The sequence below is a fragment of the Chaetura pelagica genome, unplaced genomic scaffold, assembly GCF_000747805.2.
Source record: "Chaetura pelagica isolate M959 unplaced genomic scaffold, ChaPel_1.0 scaffold278, whole genome shotgun sequence".
Taxonomy (NCBI): domain Eukaryota; kingdom Metazoa; phylum Chordata; class Aves; order Apodiformes; family Apodidae; genus Chaetura; species Chaetura pelagica.
In genome coordinates, this window is record NW_009954497.1 from 686,950 (window position 1) to 713,692 (window position 26,743).

Below are 26,743 nucleotides of genomic sequence, written 5' to 3' on the forward strand. Positions count from 1 at the left end.
AAGAGTGTTTCTAAAGCACTGCTAAAGAGTGCTGGAAAAAATCCATGTGTGTTTGTAAATGTGTTTTGGTTTTGGAAATTAAGACCGTTCATTTTTTTTATATTTTCTTTGTAGATAACATGGCAAATTAATTTACTGGTTAAAATATTTGGATGTAGCCTGTTAATGTGCTTGCATGCATATATAAATGTATAAAAATGCATTTATATATGCATATTATATGTGTACACGTGTGTGTGTACATGTATACAGCTTTAAACTTTGAGATGTTGCTAGGCTCCTTTTTTTACATTGTCTCTCATATGTTGCTGGCGATTTGCAGAAATAAGTGAAAATTCTTAGCAGGGCTAATACTGTAAGGCCTTTTAGGAAGACTGGGCGAATAATGTGTTCTTCTGCAGTCTGTAACAAGCACTGGATTGGTAAAGTTCAGAGCAGCAGTTTTGGAAGTGATTTGTAATTGCTACAGTGCTGATATAAAAACAAAGTGTCATAGGCTTCTTTGCTCTGGTAGGGACTGTAAACACTTTATGATATATTGCATGGGATACTGATGGCCCTCCACTCCTTCCCCACCACTGATGTACCTACCTACTGGTTTGATTGGCATCTGAGAATTCATGGACTCTCTACCTTGAAGGTCTTTAAACAAACCAAAGAAAAAAAATCCTGTCATATTTTGAAAGAATGCAAAGAATTCCTAGATGTATGAAACATCATGGGGAGGGGGGAAGTTGTGAGAGAAACATTTGAAAAAGGCTTAGCAGTGATTTTAAGAGTTTAGCAAATCTGGCACATTTTTGTAAAGCATAGTGTAAGATCATATGAATGTTAACCTTTTCTTGTACTTATTTAGGAGTGCTTCTCTTGATGTAGAGCCTATATATACCTTCAGAGCACATAAGTGAGTATTTCCTGAGAAACATTGCAATGTTTTGATAAATATATGATTTTAAAACAGATTTTTTTAAAAAAATAATTCCCATCTTGTCAAGTACTGATTTCATGTGATGCTTTTAGTTCCCATGTTATTTAATAAATCTGTGTATCTCCCTTCTGCATAACTATTTCTGTCTGGAGCTAGGTGCACCGCAATTTTTTAACATGAAAAAATACAGATTCAGTTAAGTTCTATTCATCATTGGAGCTCTTGCCTTTTTGTTAGCTTTATGCATCTGTAGGATGAAGCTGTTTACAGTGAAATTAAATCTACTGAATTGATTTAATGAAAGGGCCTCAGATCTTTAAAAAAGGGAAAAAACTGTTTATGCAAAACAACAAAACCTATAGCTTAAGTGTGCCACTTTTCAAGTTTCATGTGCATAGTGATTAAATTGTCCTGAATATAGTTACTGTGGAGGGTTTTTTTTGTGAGAAGTGTTGTAGCATGTGCCAGGTTATCTCACTATGCCAGAATTTTTGTTGCAGTCTGTGCAGCAAGTTAACTGTACCTAACAGGAAAATTTGAAGATTCCAATGAGAATGGTTTTCACGTAATGAAAATGGTAATAGTCAATGTTTCTTTGGGGGGGTTTCTTCCAGTGGACCAGTGCTCTGTGTAGTGATGAGCAGTAATGGTGAACAATGTTACAGTGGAGGAATGGATGGCCTCATCCATGGCTGGAGTGTAACCAACCCAAACATTGACCCCTATGACTCTTATGGTACGTTGCTGTCACACACACCAGTGACATGACATTTTTAGTGACATTAATGTTATGTGGCTAAAATAGTATAATTTTAAGTAATGCTTCATGGAAAATGTAAAAGAGAACATTGAATATTGGCTTCAATTCAAGTAAACTTTTGTTTTAATACTGCTGCTGGGTGATGAGAAGATAAAATTTGTCATTTTCTTAAGAAAGGCCTTGATCTCTTCACAGTTTTGAGAAACAGCTGGGTTGAAAAAGTACAGAACTAAACATGATACTTGGCAAGTATATCAAATAAGTATTTTAATGTTCTTTACTTCAAAAAAACTCTGTGCTACTGAGATAAATAGGCGTTGTATAGTCTAAGACAACATCTATTAATCATAAGATCATAGAATGGTTTGGGCTGGAAGGGACGTTAAAGATCAGGCCCAACTCTCTCAGCCAGTCTGTATAGGAGAAGTGCTCCAGCCCTCTTGTCATCTTTGTGGCCCTCCTCTGGACTCTATCCAGGAGCTCAGTGTCCTTCTGATGTTGGAGGCTCCAGAACTGTACACAGTACTCCAGGTGAGGTCTCATGAGAGCCAAGTAAGGGGGGAGAATCATCTCACTTGACCTGCTGGCCACACTTCTTTTGGTGCAGCCCAGGACATGATTGGCTTTCTGGGCTGCAAGATCACATTGCCAGCCCATGTTTATCTTCTTGTCTGCCATCACCCCCAGATGGAGTTTTCAGAAGGACTGTTTTCAATCCATTCTCCACCCAACCTGTATTTGTGCATGGGATTGCACTGACCCAGGTGCAGAACCTTGCACTGGGCCTTACTGAACTTTATGCAGTTTGCATGAGCTCACTTTCAAGCCTGTCAAGGATGTTCTGGATGGCTGCAAACAGCTAAAAAGGCCCAGTTTATAACATTTTCCAGATCTGAATGGATGTTAGCCTAGTCTCGATGTTTTAAAATATTTTTCACTTCTCGTAGCTTCAGATGCTACGAGATGCCTCAAAGCTGGCTTTTGGGAAAAAAGGGAGTGATGTATCATTAACGGAATAGTTTCTTGAGAGTGAATTCTGAAATCAAAGTGTGTTTTGCCAACTTTGATACTGTCCCTTCTGCTGAAACATTGTTTTGTTCCATTGGCTGTAAACTGGATAACTGAATGCCATGTATGCTGATGAAATTCAAGCATCTTCATACAAGAACAACTGAGACTTCTATGTTGGTATGACCTGTTTTTTTTTATGGACTAGCTTCTTAAGGCTGCTCCATAAACACAGACCAAGATAAAACTATTCACTTAATTCAAATTTTGTTTTGAAACGTGGTTTGTTGTGTTTTGTTCACAGATCCTTCTGTTCTAAGAGGTGCTTTTGTAGGCCACACAGATGCAGTGTGGGGTCTGGTTTACAGTGGGCCACACCAACGTTTGCTGTCCTGTTCCGCAGACGGCACTATTCGTCTGTGGAAAGCTACAGAAGTTGCTCCAGCTCTCAATGTTTTTAATGATAATCAAGGTACAGAAAATTGTCCCACCTTAACGTTAATGAGCATCACTGTTTAGACTGCTATCATTTTGGCTATTGAACAGAAATCCTGCCTACTTGTTTTGCTGGATATCATATCTTTATGAACGTTTTTGGGAAGAGTAAATTTTTGGTCCTTTCTACTTGCACACCAACTGAATAGATACCTACATGAAGTGGAACAGTCACATTAGATCTAAATGCCAACTGCTGCAGATGTTCTGCTGATGTTACTAGAACCATAGAGTGTAATATATCAACTCCATAGTTCAGTTTCAAACTGAGTTTCCATTAGGCTCTTGTTTTTCTAGGTTTGGAGTAGCCAATGCTTCATCTTGGGCCAATATTATTTTACCTTCCAGGTTGTGTTCCTTGTGCCTTTAACACAGAGATTCCAGTTGAATTTCTGAGTTTGCACATGATCTAAATAGCAATAACCTAGTCATCCTAAGCACTGCTAGTTGGAAAAAATTTAGTCCTTCAGATATAGTCACTGAGATGTTATGCACAAATAAAAATACTACTGTTTAGGGCCTAATTTCTGGAAGTTAATGTTTGAGTAAATGCTCTGGAGTGAGCCCATTGACATTGCTTGACTCTTAGAGCTGATGGTCTGAAAGGCAACACAGAAATCAAGACATTTCCCTTGGCTCTTCAGAACAACTTTGAGGCAAAATAAACTTCAGCATAACTGAACAGAGTTATTGAATTATGGTGTAAAGCTGGTCAGATCTGTCATTACTTGTTAGATAAAATGAGCAAAATAGGGATGTTTTGTAGTATTGTAGTTCTTGCAGAACTATGTTTCCAAAGGTCTGCAGGGTTTTGCAGTTCCATAACTGCCAGCTTGCCTACCTCTCTACTTTGAAAACTGCCTGTATTCCTTTTTGCTTGGTTGTTTTTGTTTAGGTTGTTTGGTTTTTTGTTGTTTTAAATTATGAAATTAAGGGGGGGAAGGGTAGTCTTGCCACTCAGAGATAATCTTTGTGTTTATTAGATTCCAAACTAGAATGAAACTCAGTTGTGTAATTCAAAGATCCTCTTTTGAAACTGAGTTTTTCTATGGCTTATTAAGAACCTTGAACAAACTCTCTAAAATATCTAGCACTCATCATTTGAGTCCTTTAGATTAACTGTAGTAGGCTTACCAGGAAGCTGCAGATAAGCAGGCATGGCAGTGGCAAAAAAGGTCCCTTCAGAAACAATACGTTTGCTTCTGCAACCAATAATTTTTTTGCTTTTTAGAGTACCTGTAGGTAAGTGCTACCACTCCTGAGCAACATTTCTGAGGTCATGTGTCATTTTCCCCTTGAACCTTAGGTTTAGAGAGAGATTATAGTATTCCTGCGTTAACTGGATCCGTGGACATTTAGTTCCTTTACATCTAGTTTTTCACTCTTCCACCTCCTCCTAGCATCTCTTGCAATGGGCATTGTTCTTGTTCACGGGTGGCAAGCAGAACATTGAGAAAATTTTAAGAGATACTTCCTATATACAAGCTCTGCTGATTTGGCCTTCTGTCCTGTAGCATTCAGATAGCTATGGTGTGAGGAGATCAGATGTATATAATAGGCAGGATGGACAAAGCTCTGTGATGTGATTTTATAATGTATGTATGTAATTCTACTTGCTGACAGTGTCAGTGTATAAAATTTGCACCTAGAAAACTTTGGGTTTTGTTTTTTTTTAAGCTTTGAATTTGCCCAGGTTAATAATAGCATCAATAATCTGGCATGTTAATGATTTTACCACTTATATTTCATGTCCTTTTACTCGATGGAATGGAGGTTTATTTGAGAATTGTTCTTACAGTTAAAGGATAGAAGAAGAAGGGGCAGGGAGTTCTTACTTCCTTAATTTCAAAGTAGGTTTCTGTCAAGCTGCAGTTCCAGATACGGCATCTTTAATTTATTAATTTATTTTTATTTATTATTATTATTATTTTATTTATTAATGCGTATCTGAAAAACAGGATTAAATTAGTGATCATACACGGCGCTCCATTTAGATTGGCATTATATGGATTTTTAAAGGAAACATTTCCATTAATAATCAAAGCCCTTTTGATATTTAAGTGCTTACTGGTTGGCTTTTTTGTTTGGTTTTGGGTTTTCTTTACACCAACTAAATCTTACAAAAGTGTTCTTCTCTACATTCCTTTCTAGAAATGGGAATCCCTTCATCAGTAGATCTTGTGAGCAGTGATCCAAGCCTCATGGTAGCATCATTTAACAGTGGACACACTAGCATTTTTAACATGGAGACACGGCAACAAATTCTTACTCTGGAGTCCAGCATGGATACTAGTATGTATTACAAAAAAATTGCTTTTTTAAGGTCATTGCTGTTGATAGTATTTTTGGTATTTCTGAACAATTAAGCAATGTCATAATTATATCACAAATTATCACACAATCACCTTGCTTGGAAAAGACCATAAAGAATACCAAGTCCAACCACCAAACTGACAAGTCCTTAACTAAATCATTCCCCTACGTACTATGTCTATATGGCTCCTAAATACCTCCAGGGATGGTGACTCCAGCACCGCCCTGTTCTGATGCCTGATAACCCTTTTATTGAAGAGAATCTTCCTAACATCCAATCTAAACCTTCTCTGGAGCAACTTGAGGCCATTACGTCTTGTCCTATCATTTGTGCCTTCATTGAACAGGCCGATCCCCCTTCTTTATGACCTCCTTTCAGGTAGTTGTAGAGAGTGATAAGGTCTCCCCTCAGCCTCCTTTTCTTTAGGCTAAAGAAGCGCAGCTCCTTCAGCTACTCCTTGTAAGACTTGTGCTCCAAACCCTTCATCAGCTTCGTTGTCCTTCTTTGGGCACGCTCTAGTAGCTCAATGTCTTTTCTGTAATGAGGGGCCCAAAACTGCACAGTCCTTGAGATGTCATGTGAGCAGGGCTGAGTATAGGGGTAAAATTGCCTCCCTGGCCCTGCTGGCCATACTGTTCCTGATGCAGGCCAGGATGCTGTTGGCCTTCTTGGCCACCTGGGCACCGTGCTGGCTCGTGTCCAGCCGGCCTTCAGTCAGTACCCCCAGGTCCCTCTCAGCTGGGCAGCTCTTCAGCCACCCCTCCCCAAGCCTGTAGCACTGCTGGGAGTTAGTGTTACATGCTGTCTTTTGAAATGCAACAGTATATGCTTACTAATACAGCAGACCTAGTGGGTGTTTCAGTAGCAGAAGAGTGAACACACCTTTGAAAGAAGGTAGAAGAAACAAGCTAAAACTATCTTTAATTCCTTTTCAAGGAACGGTTGCACAAGGAAAAGCACAAATTTCTTTAATACAGCCCGGTGATCTTTGCGGCTTCAAGATTTCCATTCTCTCTGCAGTCCAGACTTTCAAGTTAGAAGTAGTACCAGGCAGTGGCCAGTACCAGAAGTTTTAGGGAAAACTGTAAGAAGGCTACTATCAGTAAATTAATATACCCCAGTATTAGGAAAGAGACCAGAATGAGCTGAAGCATGAAGTTTCATATTTGGGCAAAAATGGTAACCTGATAACAATATAAACATTCAAAAAAAAAAAAAAAAAAAAAAGTAGTACCAGGCAGTGGCCAGTACCAGAAGTTTTAGGGAAAACTGTAAGAAGGCTACTATCAGTAAATTAATATACCCCAGTATTAGGAAAGAGACCAGAATGAGCTGAAGCATGAAGTTTCATATTTGGGCAAAAATGGTAACCTGATAACAATATAAACATTCAAAAAAAAAAAAAAAAAGAAAAAAAAAAGTTTTTTTTCCTCTAAATGTTTAATGTCACTGAATTCTACTATTCAGTTATATTTTTAAAAAGGACTAAGCCTTTCTTGTTGGCTTTGCTTATCAGTTTTAAAATAGTTAAATGACTATTGTTTTATAAGAGGAAATGGAAAGTGCCATTCTTTATATTGTTCCTTACTGTGCAGGATTTCTGGTTTTTAATCCACGTTTTTGTTCCTGTCTGAAAAAACAGCCCTGAATTAGTTTATTCAGTGGAAAATACCTGCCTTCTTTTTTTTCCTCCTTTAGTAATTCAGTAATGTTCCTTTAAGAAAATGAGACCATGTTATAGCAGCCTGGTTAGTATTTTTATTTATGTAATAGTACTATAAAGCTTATATGTATTTAAAAATATATATATTCTACAAGAACTAGACAAGAGGAAAATAAATCTCCCAAAGTGCCCTGCCATCAATTCACAGGGACTCTGCAGTTCAGTGTAAGCCTCATTCTCCTTGGCATTTTGAAACCGTGCGGAGAGGGGGCTGTGATGCAATACTATGTGCTTTTAGTCCTTTTAGGGGAGTTTGTTAATATCAATGTATTTTTTCCTTAATTTACAATTTCATAATTTTTAAGTGTCCTGTGGGTCCTGGTGCTACTTGATGAATCAGATTTTTATATAAAGATGTACACTGAAGTCTTCACTGCCTTAGTAGCAAGTGATCCTATAGTAGTGTTCTTTATTGTTTCGTAAGAGTTTTGTTAGATGGTGTGCGAGTTCACTGACAACGCTCTAACTAAATACTGTCAACTCCCACATGAAAGAAAGTAACTCTGTTTTGATGTTCTGTGGAGGGGCTGTTTGTGTTGTTGTGGTAATCTTTGCCTCTTAAGACCATGCTTGCACTGGTCTGTGCATCACAGAAATGCCTAGATTTCTAATAAAAAAGCTAATATACTTTTAATTGTATTTATATATATAATATTTAAAGATTCTTGAAGGCTAGGAAGGTGGCTCTTCTATGACATTGTTTGTTTGGAAATGTACTGCCTGGCAATGTTAAGTTTGCTATATTGTCTGTATATTTTGAAGAAAGTTTTGCTTGACTAGAGGAGGAATGTGGAGGTGGAAAAGTGCAAAAAGGTAGTTTCAGTCAGTTTTTGCCTTCAAATTCTTGCCTGATATGTCCATTCAAAACAGTTCCCAAAAGCTGGACTTGTATGTTTGTATTTACACTTATACATGTGGTTTATGTATGTCTGTGTGTGTGTCTGTAATTTGGAAAATATTTTAGAATAAACTATGTTACATGAGGTGTTAGCTGAGGGTTTCTGTTATATAAAGGTAAGAATTATTTGGCAAATAAACTTGAGTACGTATTTATTTCTTAGTAGCAATCTTTCAAATAACTTAGCTGTGTACATTTGTTAATATGTGTGGGTTTTTTCTTAGCAGTTGGTTCTTCCTGTCAGATAAACAGAGTCATCAGCCATCCAACTCTTCCAATTAGTATCACTGCCCATGAAGACAGACACATCAAATTCTACGACAACAATACAGGTATTAATTTTTTCAGCAAGTTCTAATCATATGGTTGTATAACATAAGCAGTATTTCATTATGATTAATATTATTCTCATAAATGCTGAGACGTGTAAAGAATTGGATATCCTCTGAATCTTTCATCGCCAGTAGAGCTCAGAGATTGCCAGCCCGTTTAAAACTTTATTGACACAGTGATAAAGAATGTGCATAATTCTCTGTCTCTTCTTTTAAAATGCCTTATGTATGGGAGTTACCAATATTTAACATAAAAGGATGTTTTTTCAAAATCTTTGTTCTTGTTTTCTTGTTTTTTTCTGTTGTATTGTCTCTGTTATTTTGATCTGGGGGAGAAAGTTCTAGCACACTTTTAGTGCTTCCAGAACCTCTACCCAGTGGCTTGGAGGTAGAAGTTTCCTTGTAGGCATTGTTCTCAATTTCATCCACTGTATTTGTCCAGATCTCTCACTTCTGCAGAAACAGGACAGTTTGTAACACTTTTTCGAATTTGTAGTGAGACGCACACTGAGATGTGTAACTATAAATCTTTAAACTTTTAAAGGACTTTTTGATAGGAATGGTAGTATTAATCTGGTGCTCTGACTGTGAATCTCCGCTTCCAGGTCACACTGTCTGAAAAGTTAAATTGAGATCTTTCAGTGTTCTTGTTGATTTTAAATTTGCTACTCCCAAAATATATTTACATAAGAAGAGGTAAAATGATCCAGTGGAAGCTGAGGAAAAAGCTGAAAATACTTGATTTGATGATGTAGTTCTGTAATAAATAGTAAACAGCCACTGATTTTTTGGTCTTTTTATTATTTTCTCTAACAACAAGCTTCACATTTGACCCATGATTTCTTATTTTTAACATTAAATCATTACAGTAATTGTAGTAAGCTGTAATTGAAGATTAATTCTCTCTAAGTTGAGTAAAATTATTCCATACTCTTATGTGATTTGTATTAATTGCTCATTAGTATACTCAGTCTCTGTCCTCCTTCCCAGTCATTTAGTTCACTTAAGGGGTAGATATTTAAAATGCACAGTGATTACAGCTTCCTGGTGGTTTTGCAGACAAAACCAAGGTTGATGATATTGGTACTGTTGCTCTTCTGAGACTGTAAACATTAAAAGAATTACTTCTTGCATTATTTTAATGATCCAATCATGGTAAAAGATCTTGTATTTGTAGTATGAGCTGTTGTAGAGTTTAGGCAGTGGATACAGATAACAAAGTGAATTGCAGAAAATAATCTAAAGAAATCTTTTCTTTCAAAGGAAAACTGATCCACTCCATGGTAGCTCACTTAGATGCAGTTACAAGTTTAGCTGTTGATCCTAACGGCCTGTATTTGATGTCTGGCAGTAAGTACTTTTAAGATTTAATTTTCTTTTTTTCATAATGGTGGCAGACATGAGAATTATAAAAAAAACACAACCTGTTTCCCCTTTCTTCAGGTCACGACTGTTCCATTCGCTTGTGGAATCTGGAAAGCAAGACTTGCATCCAAGAATTTACTGCTCATCGCAAAAAATTTGATGAGTCCATACATGACGTGGCATTCCACCCCTCCAAATGCTATATAGCCAGTGCAGGAGCCGATGCCCTGGCTAAAGTGTTTGTATGACAGAGTGTTTTCCTTTCAACTCTAGCTTTGTATATATTTAACCAGCTGCACAAAAGAGAAAAGGAGGGCATGAGTCTTCTTATCCTGCCCTATAATTCAGAGAATGTTTGTAAGTGTTTAGTTTTGCAGGTTGCTGTTTTCTAAATTGACATTTGTTCTGGTTTCTGTGAGCTCAGCTGGTGCTGAGAGCTTGGAAACTCTCAGTTTCAAATAGATAAAAAACAAAAGAAATGCTTTTATTTCAGAGGGAGTGAATTTTCGTCCAGGCAGGCCTTGGGTGAAACTAGGTCTATGTATTCTTTATAAATAAAATGAGTATTGGAAAGAAGGGGTCTTACTGCATCAGGGAGTAGAAGAGGGAAACTTCCTAGGATGCTTCTCATTGAGGAATCTTAATGTACTTAAATCAAAAAGTGACACTTCATGTACTCACTCCTGTGTCATGTGAGAGGCACTTTGTCATCCCTTTGTGTTAATAAAGTAGACCTTATTCAGAGAGCAGTAGCAGATAGTTAAACTCAGCCACCAGGATGCTAGCCTAAGATAACTGCAATTAAAGGAAAGCAAATTACTAACATAAATTAAAATGCAGTAAAGTTTTTGTTACATCTTCTGTGTTACACAGTAAATATTTAGTTTGCAAAAAATTTCACATACTTTTTGAAGACTGTATTAGTGTGTGGCTAGAAGCTGAGCCTTTATTCTAGTCCAAATTAACAACAGACTGAAGCGGTCTGTATATACTCTAGTAGCAGATTTAACTTATTCAGATTTATAACGCTGTTTATTCTTGGAGATCTGGCACAAGAAATTATCGAAGATTTCCAAAGAAGCTTTCCTACACTTAACTATCCAATATTCGTCTTCTCTTTCTGTTTCTGCTAAAAAGGGTATTGTTCTGGGCATTAAGGGTACAGTGAAATAGTTCTTTTGAAGATTATACCCGACGCTTTGTATGAGTCCTACTAGTACAATAGGTGGGAATTATGCAAAGGTCCATCAGTTTGAGAGATTCTGCTACTTCTAGAGGTATTTCCCATCTTCAGCATTTGTGGAATTTTTTGACTTGTCCACTTTACTGGGCGTATCATGCCATTGATTAGGTTACCTGAAGAATGAGTGTTGTTTGTAATAACTCAATGGATGTGCTTTGTTCATCTATCCAGAGCTTCTCGGTTGATTTGAATGACAAATAACTTTTAATCTGATGTTTTAGTCTTTTTATCCCTTCTTAATGGAAGGTGAGTGGGTTCTTTTCTATTACATGTCATTGTCAGAGTTATTACTGGTCATAAGCCTGAACTTGGTGTTTTCCTTTAATGGGAATGGAAGGGAGAATTTCTACTGGAGACAATTTCTGGTGCTGATGTGGGTAGGAAAGAACCTAATGCAACTCTTCCACATACCAGCCTGAGGTTAAGACTGGAAAGTGATAAATAAATCTTTGCCTTTAAACTGACACTTTTAAAAAATGGAATCATTGAAAGCTATCAACATAGGGTTTGACTGTATTGTTTTCAGAATGGCATTTGGAAATGGGACCACATTTGAAGCTGAATTCAGAGTTTAAATCAACTGTTAATTAGAACAAAAAGTTGACCTGTGCTGTTTGAGCCTGTAACACATTATATTTACTGCTAAAATATCCTGAAATACATTTTATTGCTCAGAATATTCAGGTATGTCACTTCATGATATTGATATGCAGTATATTTCCATAGATAACATTAGAACTTTTACCATAAAACAGATTACTACAATAGTAATTCAGATTATTTAGTTTTTATAAAATGTTTTGGCTATGATGGGAAGGGGGAACGTGGCTGCAAAACTGAGCATTCAACTTTGTGAGAGTTTTGTGTACTTGACTCATTCTTTCAGTGTCATTGTTATATTTCTTTCTGAAGGGGAAATTACAAAGATTTATTTGAAAAATTCTAAAAGTTATGTATATTATATATGTGTATATATATTGTAAACATGTATTAAATGTGTCTAGTAAGGGAAGACTCCATGGGTGCATTTTAATGTTTTAGTATTAAGAGTTCTCTTGAGTTTGTGTATACAAAGGATAATGGTGTGAATATGAAATGAATGTTGTGCTTTTGCTTACACAATACAGTATGTAGTTACAGTTGTTTAAATTGCTGTACATAAAACTAATAGGCCAGCATGCTTGTTTTTAAAGACTGTCATTCTGATTACAATTGGAATGTAAGAAGTGGCTGTTCAAATGTGAATTGAAAGATGTTTCCTTCTCACTCTTGAGCTCTTGCTCAAACGGAAAAGTGATTTTTTTTAAAAGCTGGCAATAGCTAGAGGATGAGGTGCCTTTTAAAAACAAAACAAATGTAGCCTTACAAAGAGGTTGTCGAGTATATATATTTTTGTGCTGGTCTTCATAATTGATGTCAATGTCTTTTTACTGTACTTGCTCACATACTTGTAGGACTGCAGGGTATTGTGCATGAGCCTGTCAGATCTTCTGAACATCATCATAGGAGTTAGGGATGAAAAAATTATTTAGGTTATCTAGTCCAGCTGCTTGCTAAAGCAGAATTGTAGACTTGTGCATTTTAATATTGTCTTGGCCAGTGAGGTTTTATATATGTTCTAACAATTAGGCTTCCTTTCAAAGATTATTTCAATTATTACATCTCACTGACAGGAGGATTTACATGATGTTTAGTAGTTGTTTTTTGTAACTTCATGTTGGTATTCCAAGCCATGTTTTGTGCCATTTTACATATGCATCATTATCTTTGTAATTTGGAACCTGCATGCATGCACTGGTTCTAGCTGTGTATTTCCATTCCTTTTCACTTTCCTCAAGCTGTTTTTCAGTCTACGCTTTTTATCCAAGTTGTTCTTGTTTTCAGCTTTTTGGCACAGTTCTTTATATCTCGGTGCATACAACACCATTCCAGGTGCATGATTTGTTGGACTTAGTCCTCAGGTCATCTGTTTGGTTTTTTCCTCTGGAGTATGATGCTTTTGTGTAGGAAGACCAAACTTCTGATCTTCTGGCTAGTGTCTCACAAGCTCAAATTGTATTTCTTTCTTTATTTCTGACAACTGTTTTAAATAACTTGGAGTATTGTTGCTTCTCATGTTTATTCTTCACTTTCAGGATGTTGTTATGATTAATTTGAAACTAGATACTTAATTCCTGTTTCATGATTTTTCTGGGTTTTATAGGCTTTGGACTTCTGATCTCTGCAGGCACTAAACTGTCTATTTCTTCCCTTTGTTGTGAAGTTCTTCCTGGTTAAATGTAATTGGTAACTTTCATGAATGTGATACATAAACAAAACTGGACCTAAGGCTTATTCTTGCAAAAAAGCATTTTTGTGCAACATCAGTATATATTTTACCATTACTGTTTTTCCCATATCTAATTTACATGGTACATACTTCAATGGTTAACTCATATTTTGTGTATGTTGGCCTCTGCTACTGATTTTGGTTTTACTAACTAATGGGAGACTTTTCAGTTGTTCTGTACATTGAAAATTGGCCTACTTGATTTAAATACTCTGATATTTGTTTCTAATTTACTTCACTCTGGTGTTTGATTTCACAAATTTGATTCAGTTACTAAAATGCTTGCACAAAATTATTTAGAGTAGCCTGGAAGAAGCTCTTGATATAATTACATTGTGGAAAACATTTTCATCAGTCTTACAAAATCCTGGTGTCTGCATTTGTTTTTTTGTGCCTCAAAGAGAAAACTTTTGACATACCACAGAAAACAATTTATTACTTTTAAGAAATTCACCTGATTAATATTTTGGGGTCTCATTCATCTTTATTTTGATAAAATATGCTCTTCAGCAATAAGCCTGTGGGACTGTATGCCATGTACTGTAGGTTGTTTTTTAGACTGTGTGTTTTCAAATAATGTTATGTTAAAACAGCCCCTATGTAATGTGTTTGAGTAAGTGTGTGATGGTCACCATACAGCTTTGTGGTTAGGTCATGCACCACTTTTTCAGTACACCTGTTTGATCACAGATGTGTCCCTTTTTCCCCACCTTCTTACTCATATTTTGACCATGTAATTTTGGGGAGCGGCAATTTCCATTAACTGATGTATCATTTGACCAGTGTTTGATTAACAGAAGCGTTAGTCCCTCCCAAAGGGAACAAAAAATTAAAAAGCGGGCATAACTATGAGAAAAGCATGTTTTGGGGTTTTTTTCATGCCTTTCGAGATGTGTTTTTGGAAGTGTTTGCAGGCTGTGGTTTGGCAGTGACTTTGCAGACTGTCCTGGGGAGCCTACTTAGCACCTGCGTGAAATACCCAGTAAACCTACTAATGTAAGTTGGGTAAAGCAAGAAAATGCAGCCATTGTGGTTGGTCCTGTGCCTGTACTGTCTATAGCAGTGTTCTCCTTCAAGTCTTCTCTGCTGAAGTATCAGGTTTGCAGTCTAACATTGGTAATTTTTGCAGCATGAGAGCATCTGCAAATGAGATCTGAATATTGACTTTGCAGATTGGTCGGCAGGAGTCTTTGGATTGTGTGCTGAACAGCAAGGGAAGCAAGGAGACCATTTGCTGAACTCTGTAGGAGATAGCAGGTTAAATGGCCAGAGGTGATGTACCCTCTGCATGACTGGTGTAATCTCAGGAGAACTGGGCTAGGGAGCAGTGTGAAGTTTAGCCTGATGGTATCACAAGGGAAAACATTTAAAGGTTAGAGCAGCAACTTGAGCCAGCTTTTCCCATAATGATTCTTCAGATGTATTAATTTGTCCATTGGTTGCAAGTTGTATGAAGGATAAAATCTAGTATATATCCAGATAGCAAGTTATGCACTCTTGGGTCAAAGGTGGAGAATGTTCACCTTTCAAAACTGTGTCAATTTAGATGAGGAGATGGCAAGAAATTTCTAACAGCTTATTATTTAAATTCTAAGAACAGAACTTACTCATCTGCTAAGATAGTCTTCATGTTCGGGACCCAGTTAAGTGAAAATCAGTTCCTCAGACACTGTGGTGGGACCACACCTTTGCTTCTGCATAAATGTAATTAAAAACCAATTTGCAGGGCAAAGACTTTGTCTCATGAGGTCTCTTAATGTTGAACGCAAGCCACAAAAATGTGGGAAACTAAAATTTTAGGGCTGTTTATAGTATTTTTCACTTCAGTCTTAAATCTGCATATTTACTATATATATTACATACAGTGTCATCTGTATGACTCACTTCACATTAAATAGCCCATTCTGTAAATGCTCCTTCAGTACTTTTGCATACAAATGAGATGTGAACTGGTGCTTTCCAGGTAATTTGAGACTCACTTAGCATCTAGGTCATTCAGCTTTCTAGTGGATGAGCTGATAATATTCATGGAAGTAACTGTGAAAATGTGAAGCTGCTTCTGGCATTTTAAAACATTCTGAAGATTGTGAATGTTTAGTGGAGATTGTTTTGGACTATGCTGTTTATAAGAATAAAGAAATATGAATATGATAGTAAACCACTTACATATGGTAAACTAGTTTGTGTAAGATGCTGCAATCTTTGATGTGGTGATTTAAGTTTTCTTGGGCATCTGCCATTGGTGAGCATCATAGAGATGCTCAGCGTAGCTCTTAGTATTGAGTGATGGGAAGCAAAGACTTCCCAGAAAAATATACTCAAATGTTTCCGGAAGCTCCCTTTTTCTCAGAAGGACATGAAGCCATTGAGAATATTTTCTCTAAATCTGATAATGTATTTAGTTGAAGAGGGTGACAATTAGGTGAACAGTCTTTCATCATCAGAGTCTTTATCTTAGAGATAAACAGTGTTACTGAAACACAGGGCCTGGTAGTCCAGACCTCTGTAATTTGTCTACTGAGCAGCAGAGACACTGATGAAGACCACAGTGTTCATCCATCCAGGCCTATAGGTAGTGTTTTACAATATATAACCCAAATTGTAAAAGATAGTATTACATACAACAGAGCAAATGAACAAAAACCTGGGAAGTGGTGCGAGAAGGGGGATGAAGAAGCTCATCCTTTGTGTCCTTGCTAACCCCAGGAGGGAGGATGGTGGGAAGTAAGATCTTAAAAATGAAGTCTCTGCCTGTGCTAGTGAACCTACCTGTTGTGTAGGTTATCTATTCTTTTGATACCTGATTTTTATCTTCCCACTTCAGTACTCATTTAGGCTGTATTTTCTGAGAATCTTAAAACCTATTTTCAGTGGACTGTCAGTTGCAAGGTAAATTTCATAAAGGACTATTGATTTTCTCTTGGGAGTATTTTCTGAATGGTTGTGAGGTTTCATCTTCAGCCCTACCCCTGCCACCACCAAAAGACTGATTTATACCTTCTTATACCCAGTTCATTTGATTCCACTAACTGATTCCTCACCCTACCTGCTGATTTAATTTTGCTGCTCTGTAGCCTCTTGTGAAAACTTATGAAGTGCTATATAATTTCAGATGTTTCTGAGAATCTGAATTCCGCTATAGACGGTGTACATCCAGCTGAATAGTACAATTTGTGGGTCTCAACTGGTTCATTGTCATAAGAGATTTGTTACTGGCTGAAAAAATCCAAACTTTGAACTAAAAACTCATTTGATAATAACAGGTGTTTCTTAGTCCAACTATCTTCCTAATTGAGTCCGGGTTGTGTTATTGTGTGTTAAATTAGTTTCACCCTGCTCATGCTGCCAAGCCATGTTGTGAACCTGGGAGATCACACCCACATTTGATCCATGCCTGCACATGTGTTTTTAAGCTCTTTAAAGCCCTATGTTGACGTGGTCTTCAACCCTGGTCTACTTATATCTGCTCAGTTGAGTTGCAGGCTCCCAAAATTACTTCTTTGCTAATTCTAGAGATGCTTGGTCGTCACACCACAGTATTAGACTGGGACACTGAGATGAGATTTATGCAGCTGGATTTGTACTGTTCTGAAAGGGAAGGGATAACTCCTTGCCAAGCCAAAAATTTCATTTTTTATTACTTACTAAAAGCAGACAAAAACATTGTATAAGGGATAAATGGTGGACTTCAAGCTAATATTTTTCCATTAAGAATTTATTTTTTTATTTTTCCTGTCATGAAGAGAGTGCTTTTTGAATATAGTTTGTTTTCAGACATATGCTTCCTAGAATTGTTTCCTTGCAGTCAGGCATTTACGAACATGTATAGGTTTTGAAAACTGCCTCATAAGTATTTGCATTTTTTCTGGAAATGCAAACTGAGCATGTTAGCTGATGATTTCTTGTACCTTTATAGCCCAAACAGACTGAAAAGCAGTCTTGTGCTACATATTCCTTGAATCATGCATCTGGAAAAACTTGTTGAAGAGAATCTGTGGTTAGAAGACTATTGTTGCTGTAAGATTTTCTGTTGACATTTGTCAGCATACCAACTACCTGCATTGTATTTTGTATAAATATCTTCAGTTGGTTTCTTTTAAAATAAACTGTCAGGTAAAAAAAAAAAAAAAAATCCAGACAAATGTATTTGCCTTATGGACCATGGTTTGGAAATTTTTTTAATATTAATTTTTTTTTCCTCTTTTCCTTTTTTTCTCTCTACAAGAGTAACTGTTGAACTTAGAGTTTCCTGACAGTTCTCTTTTGGAAAAGATACCACAGGCGAGAACCACTTAAATGTTAGTAATTACAGTTGCTCCTCTTCTCCTTTAGGTCACTTCTATGACAGATAACTGATATGAAAAGGCTACTAGGACTGATACATGAACAGCTGAAGGACATTAAGACTCCCCTTCAGAATTATGCTGAGGTTATGATTTTGCATGCCAGTTTTAAATGACTGTTTTGAGACAATGTTGGGCTTCAGGTGTCTTGCAAAGTGGTGGGTCCAAATGAGAAATACTTACTTGTTGAGTAATAGTCTGCTTGTCAGTTTTTGTGTATGGCTCAGTACAAGGCTGTGTCAGAATTTCAGTAACACCAAATTTCTGTGTTTAAATGCTACTGTGAAAGTGAGTGTTATTTTGAGAAATTCTGTTTTCTAACTTGTGAAGGAAATGGTTTTCTTGGGAGTAAGGATCCATAAATTTCATGTATTTCATGATTTCAGAAAGGCTACTTAATCATAGGACATGAAAAAAAGTGAAGAAGTGATTGGTTCTTCAAAGATTTGATAAGCATTTATTATTAAAAGTGTAAATTTCTGCTTTAAATGAAAATGCTTCTTCAGACTCTTAGTATTAAACTTCTTACTAAAAACCGGTATTTTAAAGTCCTGGATAAATATCTAAAATGGCAAAGAAGAAAATTTGGAGGGAAATTTTTAAAAAATATGCCAGTATATTTTTAAGCTTCTCAATTGCAGCCCTGGATTTTCTCTTTTTCACTGCTATTCCTATTTTGTGAAATTTCTTGCATAGGTTATATTTAAAACTATGTTCACTTGCCTAAATAAGTCAAGTAAATACTTTGTCTTTAAAATTATATAGATCTGCTTGTTAGTGCACCATTTAAAATGAGACCACCTTGAGGTAACCATGCAGGTATTTGTATTGGTATGGCAGTAGTGAAGTGGGGTAGCTGTATACTGTGCCCATATTCTGTGCTGAGCAAAATCACCTCGACTTCCAGAAATAGGCAATGTTTTTTCAGAGCAGCTTTATTTAATGTTACAACAGCAAGTAAGTGTCATTTGTACCATATAATTATGTAAATTGGGTGCTAATAAATACTATTTTTCAACATTTTGTATTGTGCTCAAAATTCCTTGTTTTATGGTAAGATGTGTGGTCTTGGAGTGTGTACTAGAAGGGGGAAGTGCACTCAGACTAGGACATGTAGACGTGTTTGGAGCTGGGTGAGGTAACTTAACATGAACTTTTCTTTTGAACTGCACAGAGCATTATCATTCACACTAGTGTCTCAGCTTTTCTGTTCTCCATATGTCCTGATTCGTACAGCTCTGCCATCTTGGCACTGCTGGCACCCTGCCTCTTTCCGTGTGTGTAGGCACACAGTCCCAGTATCTGCACGGGGTGAAGAGAGACGCAGAGTGGTTACGGTGCCGTGATGCGGGAGCTGGTTTACCAGTGGTGCCTCGATTACAGTGAGACATGGGCACTTCCTGGGGAGAACCTTGATTTAACATAAAAATAAGTGCACGGTTTTATCCTTGGGAAGAGGATGAGGGAGAGCAAACCACGCGTCCCAGATGGTCGTCGTGTTGCTACGGGAAGATGCTCAGAACAGCACTGAGGGGGTGGTATGGGAACCTACATAGAACTGAGCAGAACAACTTGTTAGTGGGTCCATCCTGTTTTTCTAAGCTTGTAGGTGGGATAAGCAAAGTGATTTAGTCCTACTCATTTTCCCTCCTCATAGGAAAGGAAGAACTGCTTCATGGAATGACAGTACAATTGCATTCGCCTCAGTGTTCTGCCTCCAGAGAGGATCAGTAGATTTCTGAGGTAGGGGGAAAAAAAGATTTTATGAACAAGGTAGGAGTGACCCTCACACGTGGGAGGTCTTCCTAATATCCTTACAGCTTTGCCTATGAACAGCGTCCACATAATGATTTGGGTCTGGGAAAAGTGAATGTATTCTCTTTGGCCACACAGTGAAACTTCTAATAACATTTCACTTTGTACTTAAGAAGTAGTATTTTCTGTGAGTGAGTGTTGGAGTTCTTGACCTGCATTATTAGAGTTTTTATTAGAAATCAGAGAGGCTTAAACTGGTGTCAAGGAAAAGAACACTTGTGTGTTTCACCATTCAGTATGATTGGCAGCTGATTTTAAGTGATACAGCTAATGCAGTGCTAGAAACTGTGATACTCCGCAGTTTAAGTTTTTAACAAGGGACAAAACCGGTAGTTTTTAGGAATTTGAGACACTAAGCTATATAGGTGTACACTTGCAAGGTGATTTAGCAAATCTAGATGGTGTGCTACTGTCTAAGACTTCTCAAACTGAGGTGGGAATGGAATAGAAAAGGGATCAAGTTGTTTCCATAATGTTGCTGGTGGGCAGAGAACAACAACTAGAAAAATGATAGTAACTTTGTTCAACCATTAAATATTTCAAGTTATGTATACCACAGGAGGCTAACTTAGTGTTTGGTGTCTAGTTAATATTTTTTATATTTACTGCTTGCTTTGACTTGCCAAGTAGATAACATAGATAATTTTATCGCAAGTTTCCAGGTAGGGTGTTCAATCCACTAAGGACATTTAGATTGTGTTGATCCTGTCTGGATGCTTAACCCCGGAGCTTTTCTCAGTTACTGGAACGGTTCTCCTCCTGTGCGGGATAGCTGTGGAGGAAGGAATGTGAGGAGGAAGGAACTTTAGGAGGAAGGAGAAGCTTGTCTGTCTACATGTCAGAAAAGTAAAATTCAGTAGCTGCCATGGGGTAACCCTTGTGTTGCTGAACCATCAAAGTGGGAGCAGCTGAAGAGCAAGAGAGCACACAGAGCAGGTGATGCCTTCTGTGCAGGGTGGCACAATGACAGTAGAGGAGCTGAGTGACCCATCTCTGGGCCAGCAAGGTAAGATACTGCTGGGAAACAGACCCTTGAGTTACCTCTCTCTGAAAAGGAGGTTGAACTTTGAATTGAGCTTTGGTTGTTCACTCAGAATGCAAGTGGCTAATACTGTCATAGAGCTACCCTGAGGCTTCTAGAGCATGGATGTCAGTATTTATTTCCAGGTGGATGATCTGCAGTGTGATTGCTGAGCAGTGATAAGCCACCAGCCCAACTCCTGAGTGCAAAGATGCTTCTTTCCCAGGGAGAGGGTGATCAGACAATCCCCTTTTGGCTATATATCCAGTGACTAGTTCAGACAGCTCCCAACCCTGGCAACATGCCTGCCTTCAGGTCCAACACTTTGGTGCCCTTCTTTGTTGGATGTCTCAGCCAGATGGCAGGTTCCACTGCATTGGTCAGGCATCTGAAACTAAGTAGACCACCATTAAGATTTTGAAGACTTGAGAAAGTTCACATGATTTTGATGACTTTCAGCCATTAGGCTGATTCCTCTGACAGGTAATTTCATCATCCTTCCTCTGCTAACTCACTCTTAGGCTTTTTGTCAGCCGAGCATGTAAAAGGATGGCAGTGAAACACCTGGGGCTTTACCAGGTAGATCTTACTTGCTCGGTCTTGCATAATCTAGCAAGAACCTCAGCTGCATTTGAGAAACTAGGATGGCAAGGGCTGTATTTGGTGTTTGTTTTTTAATCACATATGAGATGACATGTACTGCATATGCCTTTGGGACAATTTTATTGCAAAAGATACAGCAACTTGTATTGATAAGTTCAAAGTAAGTCATATATGTTACAGAAGGAGTTCTGCTGCTTTCTTCAAACAAATATACTCCCTCAAACATTTATGATTATTTATACGTAAGTTATCTTGTTTTTTGATAAAACAGTAGAGACTTTAGTATGTGGCAAGTATTTTGATTGCTATGAAAAGAAAGGGTTAAAAGGAGTGTTTTCTGTGCTGATCCACTTGCTTTTGTTAATGCAAGGGTGTATTCTTACAAGTTTTAAGGCTTGTGCTTAAGTTTACAGTGTTTATGAATACTACATCTATGTTTTCACACTTGGAGATTGAACAATTTCATGGTCATCCCTAGGAGTTAAGAAAAAGGGAAATTAGCAGTTACTATAGTTTTTCTGTAAACTGAAGAGAAACCATTTAAGCAACAGCAAACCCTGGAGTGCCCTTTATAAGTGCTTGACACAGAAGATAGCTGTACAGCTTTCCTGTGGAAGAGCATTTGAAAACTCACTGCCATTGCTTGAAGTTTAAGCTTTTGGAAGAAATTAAAATGCGTATGATAAAGGACATGTGTGGCTCTAATTGTTCCTAATATCTTGGCCTTGTGAGCTGTGCTTGCAGCTGAGCACAAGTGAAACAACTGGGGAGTCTCTGCAGAGTACCAGTCTTCTGAGCTGCAGTATGGCCAGTATGGAAAACAGTATCTGATGAGAAGCTGTTGCATTAAAATTACAACCACAATATTAAGAGTATCTAAAAGTTAAGACTTAGGCCTTTTCTCTCAGCTAGCCACAAATTAAACCCCAAGCAAACAGGTTTTCAGACAATAAATCTGGTGTCTGAACTAAAGTCCCTAGTAAATTCAGTTTATGCATTTGAATTTTTTCTGGCCCATGTAATGTCCTGTGTTGACAGAGAAACATACTTGCAGTTAGAACAGTAGTGAGGGAGGTAGGTCAGGCGATGGGCTCTGCTTCTACCTAACTCCCTATCCTTAGGAGTCTGCCTTATGTTGCCACACTAGGGAGATCATGCAGAATCTGCCGTTCTGCTTTCTTAATTGGTAATTTTTGAGCTACTTCAGTTGAATTTCCAAACTTAATGATTTAAAAAGTTGTGCTACTTTTGTTGACAGGAGGCAGTATCCCTTGTGGCAATTTATTTAATTAACATTTTTATGTGAATAGTAAACATCCTGAATCATGGTTATCAAAACTATAAATGCTATTAAAAATAAGATGTGAAAATTGAGTTAATTTCTTCCCATTTCTTGTTAGTTCCACAAGCCTCATGCAGTGTGGCTTTGGTTGACATGAGGTGAATGAACATGCACATTTTTATTGGTTCTGAAAATCCATCCCTTTCCTTTGATAACTTTGCATAAGGAACATGTTTTCTTACATTATGCTGGATAGAAACCTAACCAGTAACTGCTGTTTCTTAATTAAAGCGCAGTTCTTTCTATCTTCTTGATGTGTCACTCCTGCCCTACAGACAGTGGTATGGCTAGTTCTTCAGTTAAGAAACAAGTGTGTGTTTTGAATAATCCAGACCTGTAGTAGGTTAATTTTGAAATAAAACCCTAAAACAGAAGTCAATCCCAAATTTAGGAGAGAGTGTCTGTGAACGCTTGAAATGCTACTTTTCCCAGTGTATAAAGCAGAAGTTCAGATAATTCCCTCTTAAATGCTGCTAATGGCTCTTGAATAGCTCTCCTCACGCTAGAGACTGCTATAAGCTGTTCTGAGTTGTGGTTTAACAACAGAATGGTGATCTCAAATGCTTTTCTGATTGTGAGCCACTTAAATCCACAATTTTTCCCAGAGTTTCTTCTGTCCTGGCAACTATCCTGTGGTCCTGCAGGCCTTAAGCTGCCCGGGAAAGGAGCAAGAGCTTTAAGGGGACAAGAAATTTCTTCAAATCAAATATAAATGCAGTGCTGTAGGTGACTAGATTTCAGTTCCTGTGTGTTGGCTACTTTGTGAATTTGGGGCTTTATTTGGGTTGACAAACAGTGATAGGGTCCCACAGCTTGATTTTTTCCTCCAAGTTACTATACATTCTCTGCTTTGGATAAATCAAAATGTTTGAGTTTACACTAGCTGAAGCTTAACTTGCTGGTAAGACAGCTGTATGGAGACAGTGCCTGCTTTGAAGAAGGTACTAAGATTTGAGCTGTCCCACATACACACACACCCAAAAAAAAAAAAAGTCTGATATTTTAGCCTTGACCTGGGTGGACAGTGCCACACAGAGGTGCTTCTGCCACTGCAGCTCACCAACGTGGCTGCTCCTTCAAGGGACCTGACTACTTCAGGAAGCAGGTGGTATGTTTTAAGGAGCTTATGTGTGCCCAAAGGTGGGAATCGGACAAGCCAGGGCTCTATATTGGAAGGAGCTTCTCAAGCAACTCCAGTTATTTCCTCCATGTTTACTGCCTCTTTTGCTATCCATCCAAATCTGAAGCCTGCAAGAAAAAAAAAAATAAAAAAATCAACAGTCTACACAGAGCATTATCATGCATAGGGTCAGAGCTGCAATCAGTCTGGAAAGTGTCAGAGAAAAACACCTCCAGTGTTTTCTGAACTGGCATTACTCCTGTGGCACTTGGCATGACTTCAGCACGGCGCCTGAGGGTCCCGCCTTGCTTGAGTCCATCAGTTCCGTGGCTGGGAATTGAATTCTCTGCAAATGTTTTGGATGAGCTGATTTACAAAGCGGTAGAGGTTGTCAAATTCATCCACAAAGAAGGAATGCTCCTTATCAGGTTCTGTTGCAATGGCTTCCAGTTCATCCTGGGCCGCCCAAGCAACTCCAATGGAGTAAGCTATAATTTCTGGAAAGGAACACAGAGTTTAGAGTGAGCAAAAAAGTTGTCATTGCATTAAATTTAAGACTAATATTGCAAACATAGGTGCCAGGCCACAAAAATGTGAACGGTGAGTTGCAGTGTTCTCTCTCTTTATAAAAATGGTATTTTCACATTGGAGGAAAGGCACAAAGGTTTTGTGCTTTAGAAGTACCTTTTGCCAACAGCAAAAAGGTTTAAACAATAGTAAAGCTTCTTTTCTGGGTCTGAACAACAGGCTCTTGAATGACTGGTTCTTGTACCAATGCAAATGTGTTACAATTGTGTTGGAGGATTTATGAGTATCCTGTCTGGAAAGCCAAAGGGTGCTTCCTGTGTTACTAAAATAGTAGAAATCTCCTGAGATCCACTAGACATATCAGCATTTTGCTAGATTTATGTGCTTTTTTTTAAGTTTCTTATTCAGATTCTGGTCTTGTTAGAGCTCAATGAGACTCCAGGGTGAGGTGCCACTCCTCTTTCATAAAGTTTCATGCAGTGCCTTCAAACTGTAGCAAACTGCATTTCTCTGACCTGGGAAAATGCTGAGGCATGCAGGGAGAGCAGGCAGGGACAGAGGAGCTTACCATTTCTGTGAGCTGCCATGGCGGGTACTCTGACATCATCGTAAGACCTGCCATCTGTAATGAGAATCATAATCTTTCTTTTGTTGGGTTTGGACTTGCTGAACAGCTGCTCTGAGGCATAGCTGATGGCTGCCCCTGTGCTGGTCCCTCCGCTCCAGTAACTGATCCTTTTAATAGCGCTCAGCACGTCCTGCTTTGTGCTGTACTCGTCAAAGCTGAACTCGAGCCTTTGCTCGTAGGTGTACTGAACTGCTCCGATGCGGGTGTCGGTGTCTGAAATCTCAAACTCCTTGCTGATGTTGGCTACAAACTGGAGGACTGTGCGGAAGTTGCTGGTGCCGACGCTGCTGGAGCCGTCGATCACGAAACCGATGTCGGCTGAATTGAGGCAGGTCTTGCTGCAAACCAGCCGGTCGGTGTCACAGACCCTCTTCACCAAGGGCTGGACCACCTTGTGTAGGCTGAACCAGCTGGGCACATTGATGGAATAGAAACCACTTGTCCTGCACACTGCCTGCAAGGCAACACAATGCAAAATGGAAATTCAGTCTTCCTGTTTCAGCTGGGGTATGTAGCTAAATTGTTAATTTTAGGCTCCTGGAAAGAGCAGTGCTGGAATTTGAAGTGGCCTCTCCTCCAGTCACCATCTGCTTCCCTGGGAAATGATGTCAGTGTAACATCACAGATATTGTGTAATGGCACAGCTTTTCCTGCCTTTTTTTTTTTTTTTTTTAAGTGCTGGAGGATGGAGCTGATATTACAGTAGTGAAAGAATGTAGTAAGTTTGCCACCTGTCAAACTTTTTTAGTTGAGTTACGTTGTTTGCAGAAAAGCATTCATATTATAGAGCTGCTGTTAGTGTGGCTTCAGAGGGTATCATTGGAGCCTGTGTGTTTGCCAGGTGGCAACGTCAGCCACCATCATTCAGGGCAACAAGGTGAGTTTTGCCTGTGACAAATCCTACTGTCTTGAACTGAAACCTGGGACTGACGTTGCTTTATTCTTGCCTCATACTCTTCTAAGCAGGAAAAAAAAACCAGACAATTTTTTGTGAAAATCCAAAAAACTAAAAAAATTTCCCTTTGTGTGTTTGTTTTGGTTTTGGGTTTTTTTGTTTGGTTGTTTTTTTGTTTTGTTTTTTTTGTTGGTTTTTTTTGTTTGTTTTACAACTGAGTACCTGTCGGGAGCAGATCTGTGGGAAGCTTCTATAGGGTTAGTGGAAGTCAGGTGAGTGTGGGTAGGAAATAGGGTTTGGCACAGGAAAAGGGGTGGGAGAAGTCAAGTGTGAGGCTGGGGGAAATTGTGTGGACAGGCTGGATCAAATTGACCTTGGCTCTCATGCCTTTTAAATGCTAATGCCACAGGTCTCTGGATGAGAATATTTTGCTAAGCCAGTCTCTATCTGTCAGCTTTGTCTGTGTGTGTGTGCTTTTAAAGACCAAGGCACTGTTTTCTTGGTGCCTGGTCTTGAGTTGCTTAAAGCCTGACAGTTCCAAGGGAGTTACAGTTCCCAGCAGCCTGGGCTCCTCACCATGTCCTGCTGCTTGTTCTTACTGTCTTGCTGCTATTTTAGTCTTACAATGCAGCAGTATCAAGTCACTGTTCCCTCTTTATCTTCTTATTCTGAGCCCACTCTACTCCCACTTCTGCTGTGTCCTTGGCAGGTTTGCAGAGACTCATTGTAGCATTGCCCTTTTAAAAACATTAAATGCAAATGAGAATACAATCCAATTAAACACTGACCAGAGAGGGCACAGCTCTCTGGAGTGACTCTGAAATTCATGGGAGACTGTTTTATGGCAGAGCAACACAGCTCAGATGGGAATCTGTTTTCTGAAAATACCAGATAACTCAACCCTGCATCCTGAGCCCAGACCAACCTGGCACTTGGTAAATACCTCTTGCCATATCTGGTGCCAGCTTGCCCTGAAGTGCTGTTGGGCAGGCAGCTACTGTTAGTGCCAAATACAAATCATTCAAGGCTTGCATTCTCTTTTTTTGCTGCATA

At 38.4% G+C, this 26,743-nt stretch overlaps 2 protein-coding genes across 2 annotated transcripts in view; one reads left to right on the forward strand and one right to left on the reverse strand.

Annotated features, from left to right (window-relative positions):
- STRN (striatin, calmodulin binding protein) overlaps nt 1-10,293 on the forward strand; it is a 52,840-nt gene extending 42,547 nt beyond the window's left edge. Inside the window, exons 11-17 of the mRNA XM_010004570.1 lie at nt 857-904; nt 1,543-1,664; nt 3,001-3,168; nt 5,343-5,483; nt 8,351-8,458; nt 9,722-9,808; nt 9,902-10,293. Coding sequence (XP_010002872.1) covers nt 857-904; nt 1,543-1,664; nt 3,001-3,168; nt 5,343-5,483; nt 8,351-8,458; nt 9,722-9,808; nt 9,902-10,071 — 844 coding nt within the window. The 3' untranslated portion in view covers nt 10,072-10,293. The remainder of the gene's footprint in view (nt 1-856; nt 905-1,542; nt 1,665-3,000; nt 3,169-5,342; nt 5,484-8,350; nt 8,459-9,721; nt 9,809-9,901) is intronic.
- Nucleotides 10,294-23,880: 13,587 nt separating this feature from the next.
- VIT (vitrin) overlaps nt 23,881-26,743 on the reverse strand; it is a 32,349-nt gene continuing 29,486 nt past the window's right edge. The window contains exons 17-18 of the mRNA XM_010004571.1: nt 24,736-25,249; nt 23,881-24,136 (exon numbers count right to left, since the gene is read on the reverse strand). Of these exons, the coding sequence (XP_010002873.1) occupies nt 23,958-24,136; nt 24,736-25,249 (693 nt within the window). The 3' untranslated portion in view covers nt 23,881-23,957. The remainder of the gene's footprint in view (nt 24,137-24,735; nt 25,250-26,743) is intronic.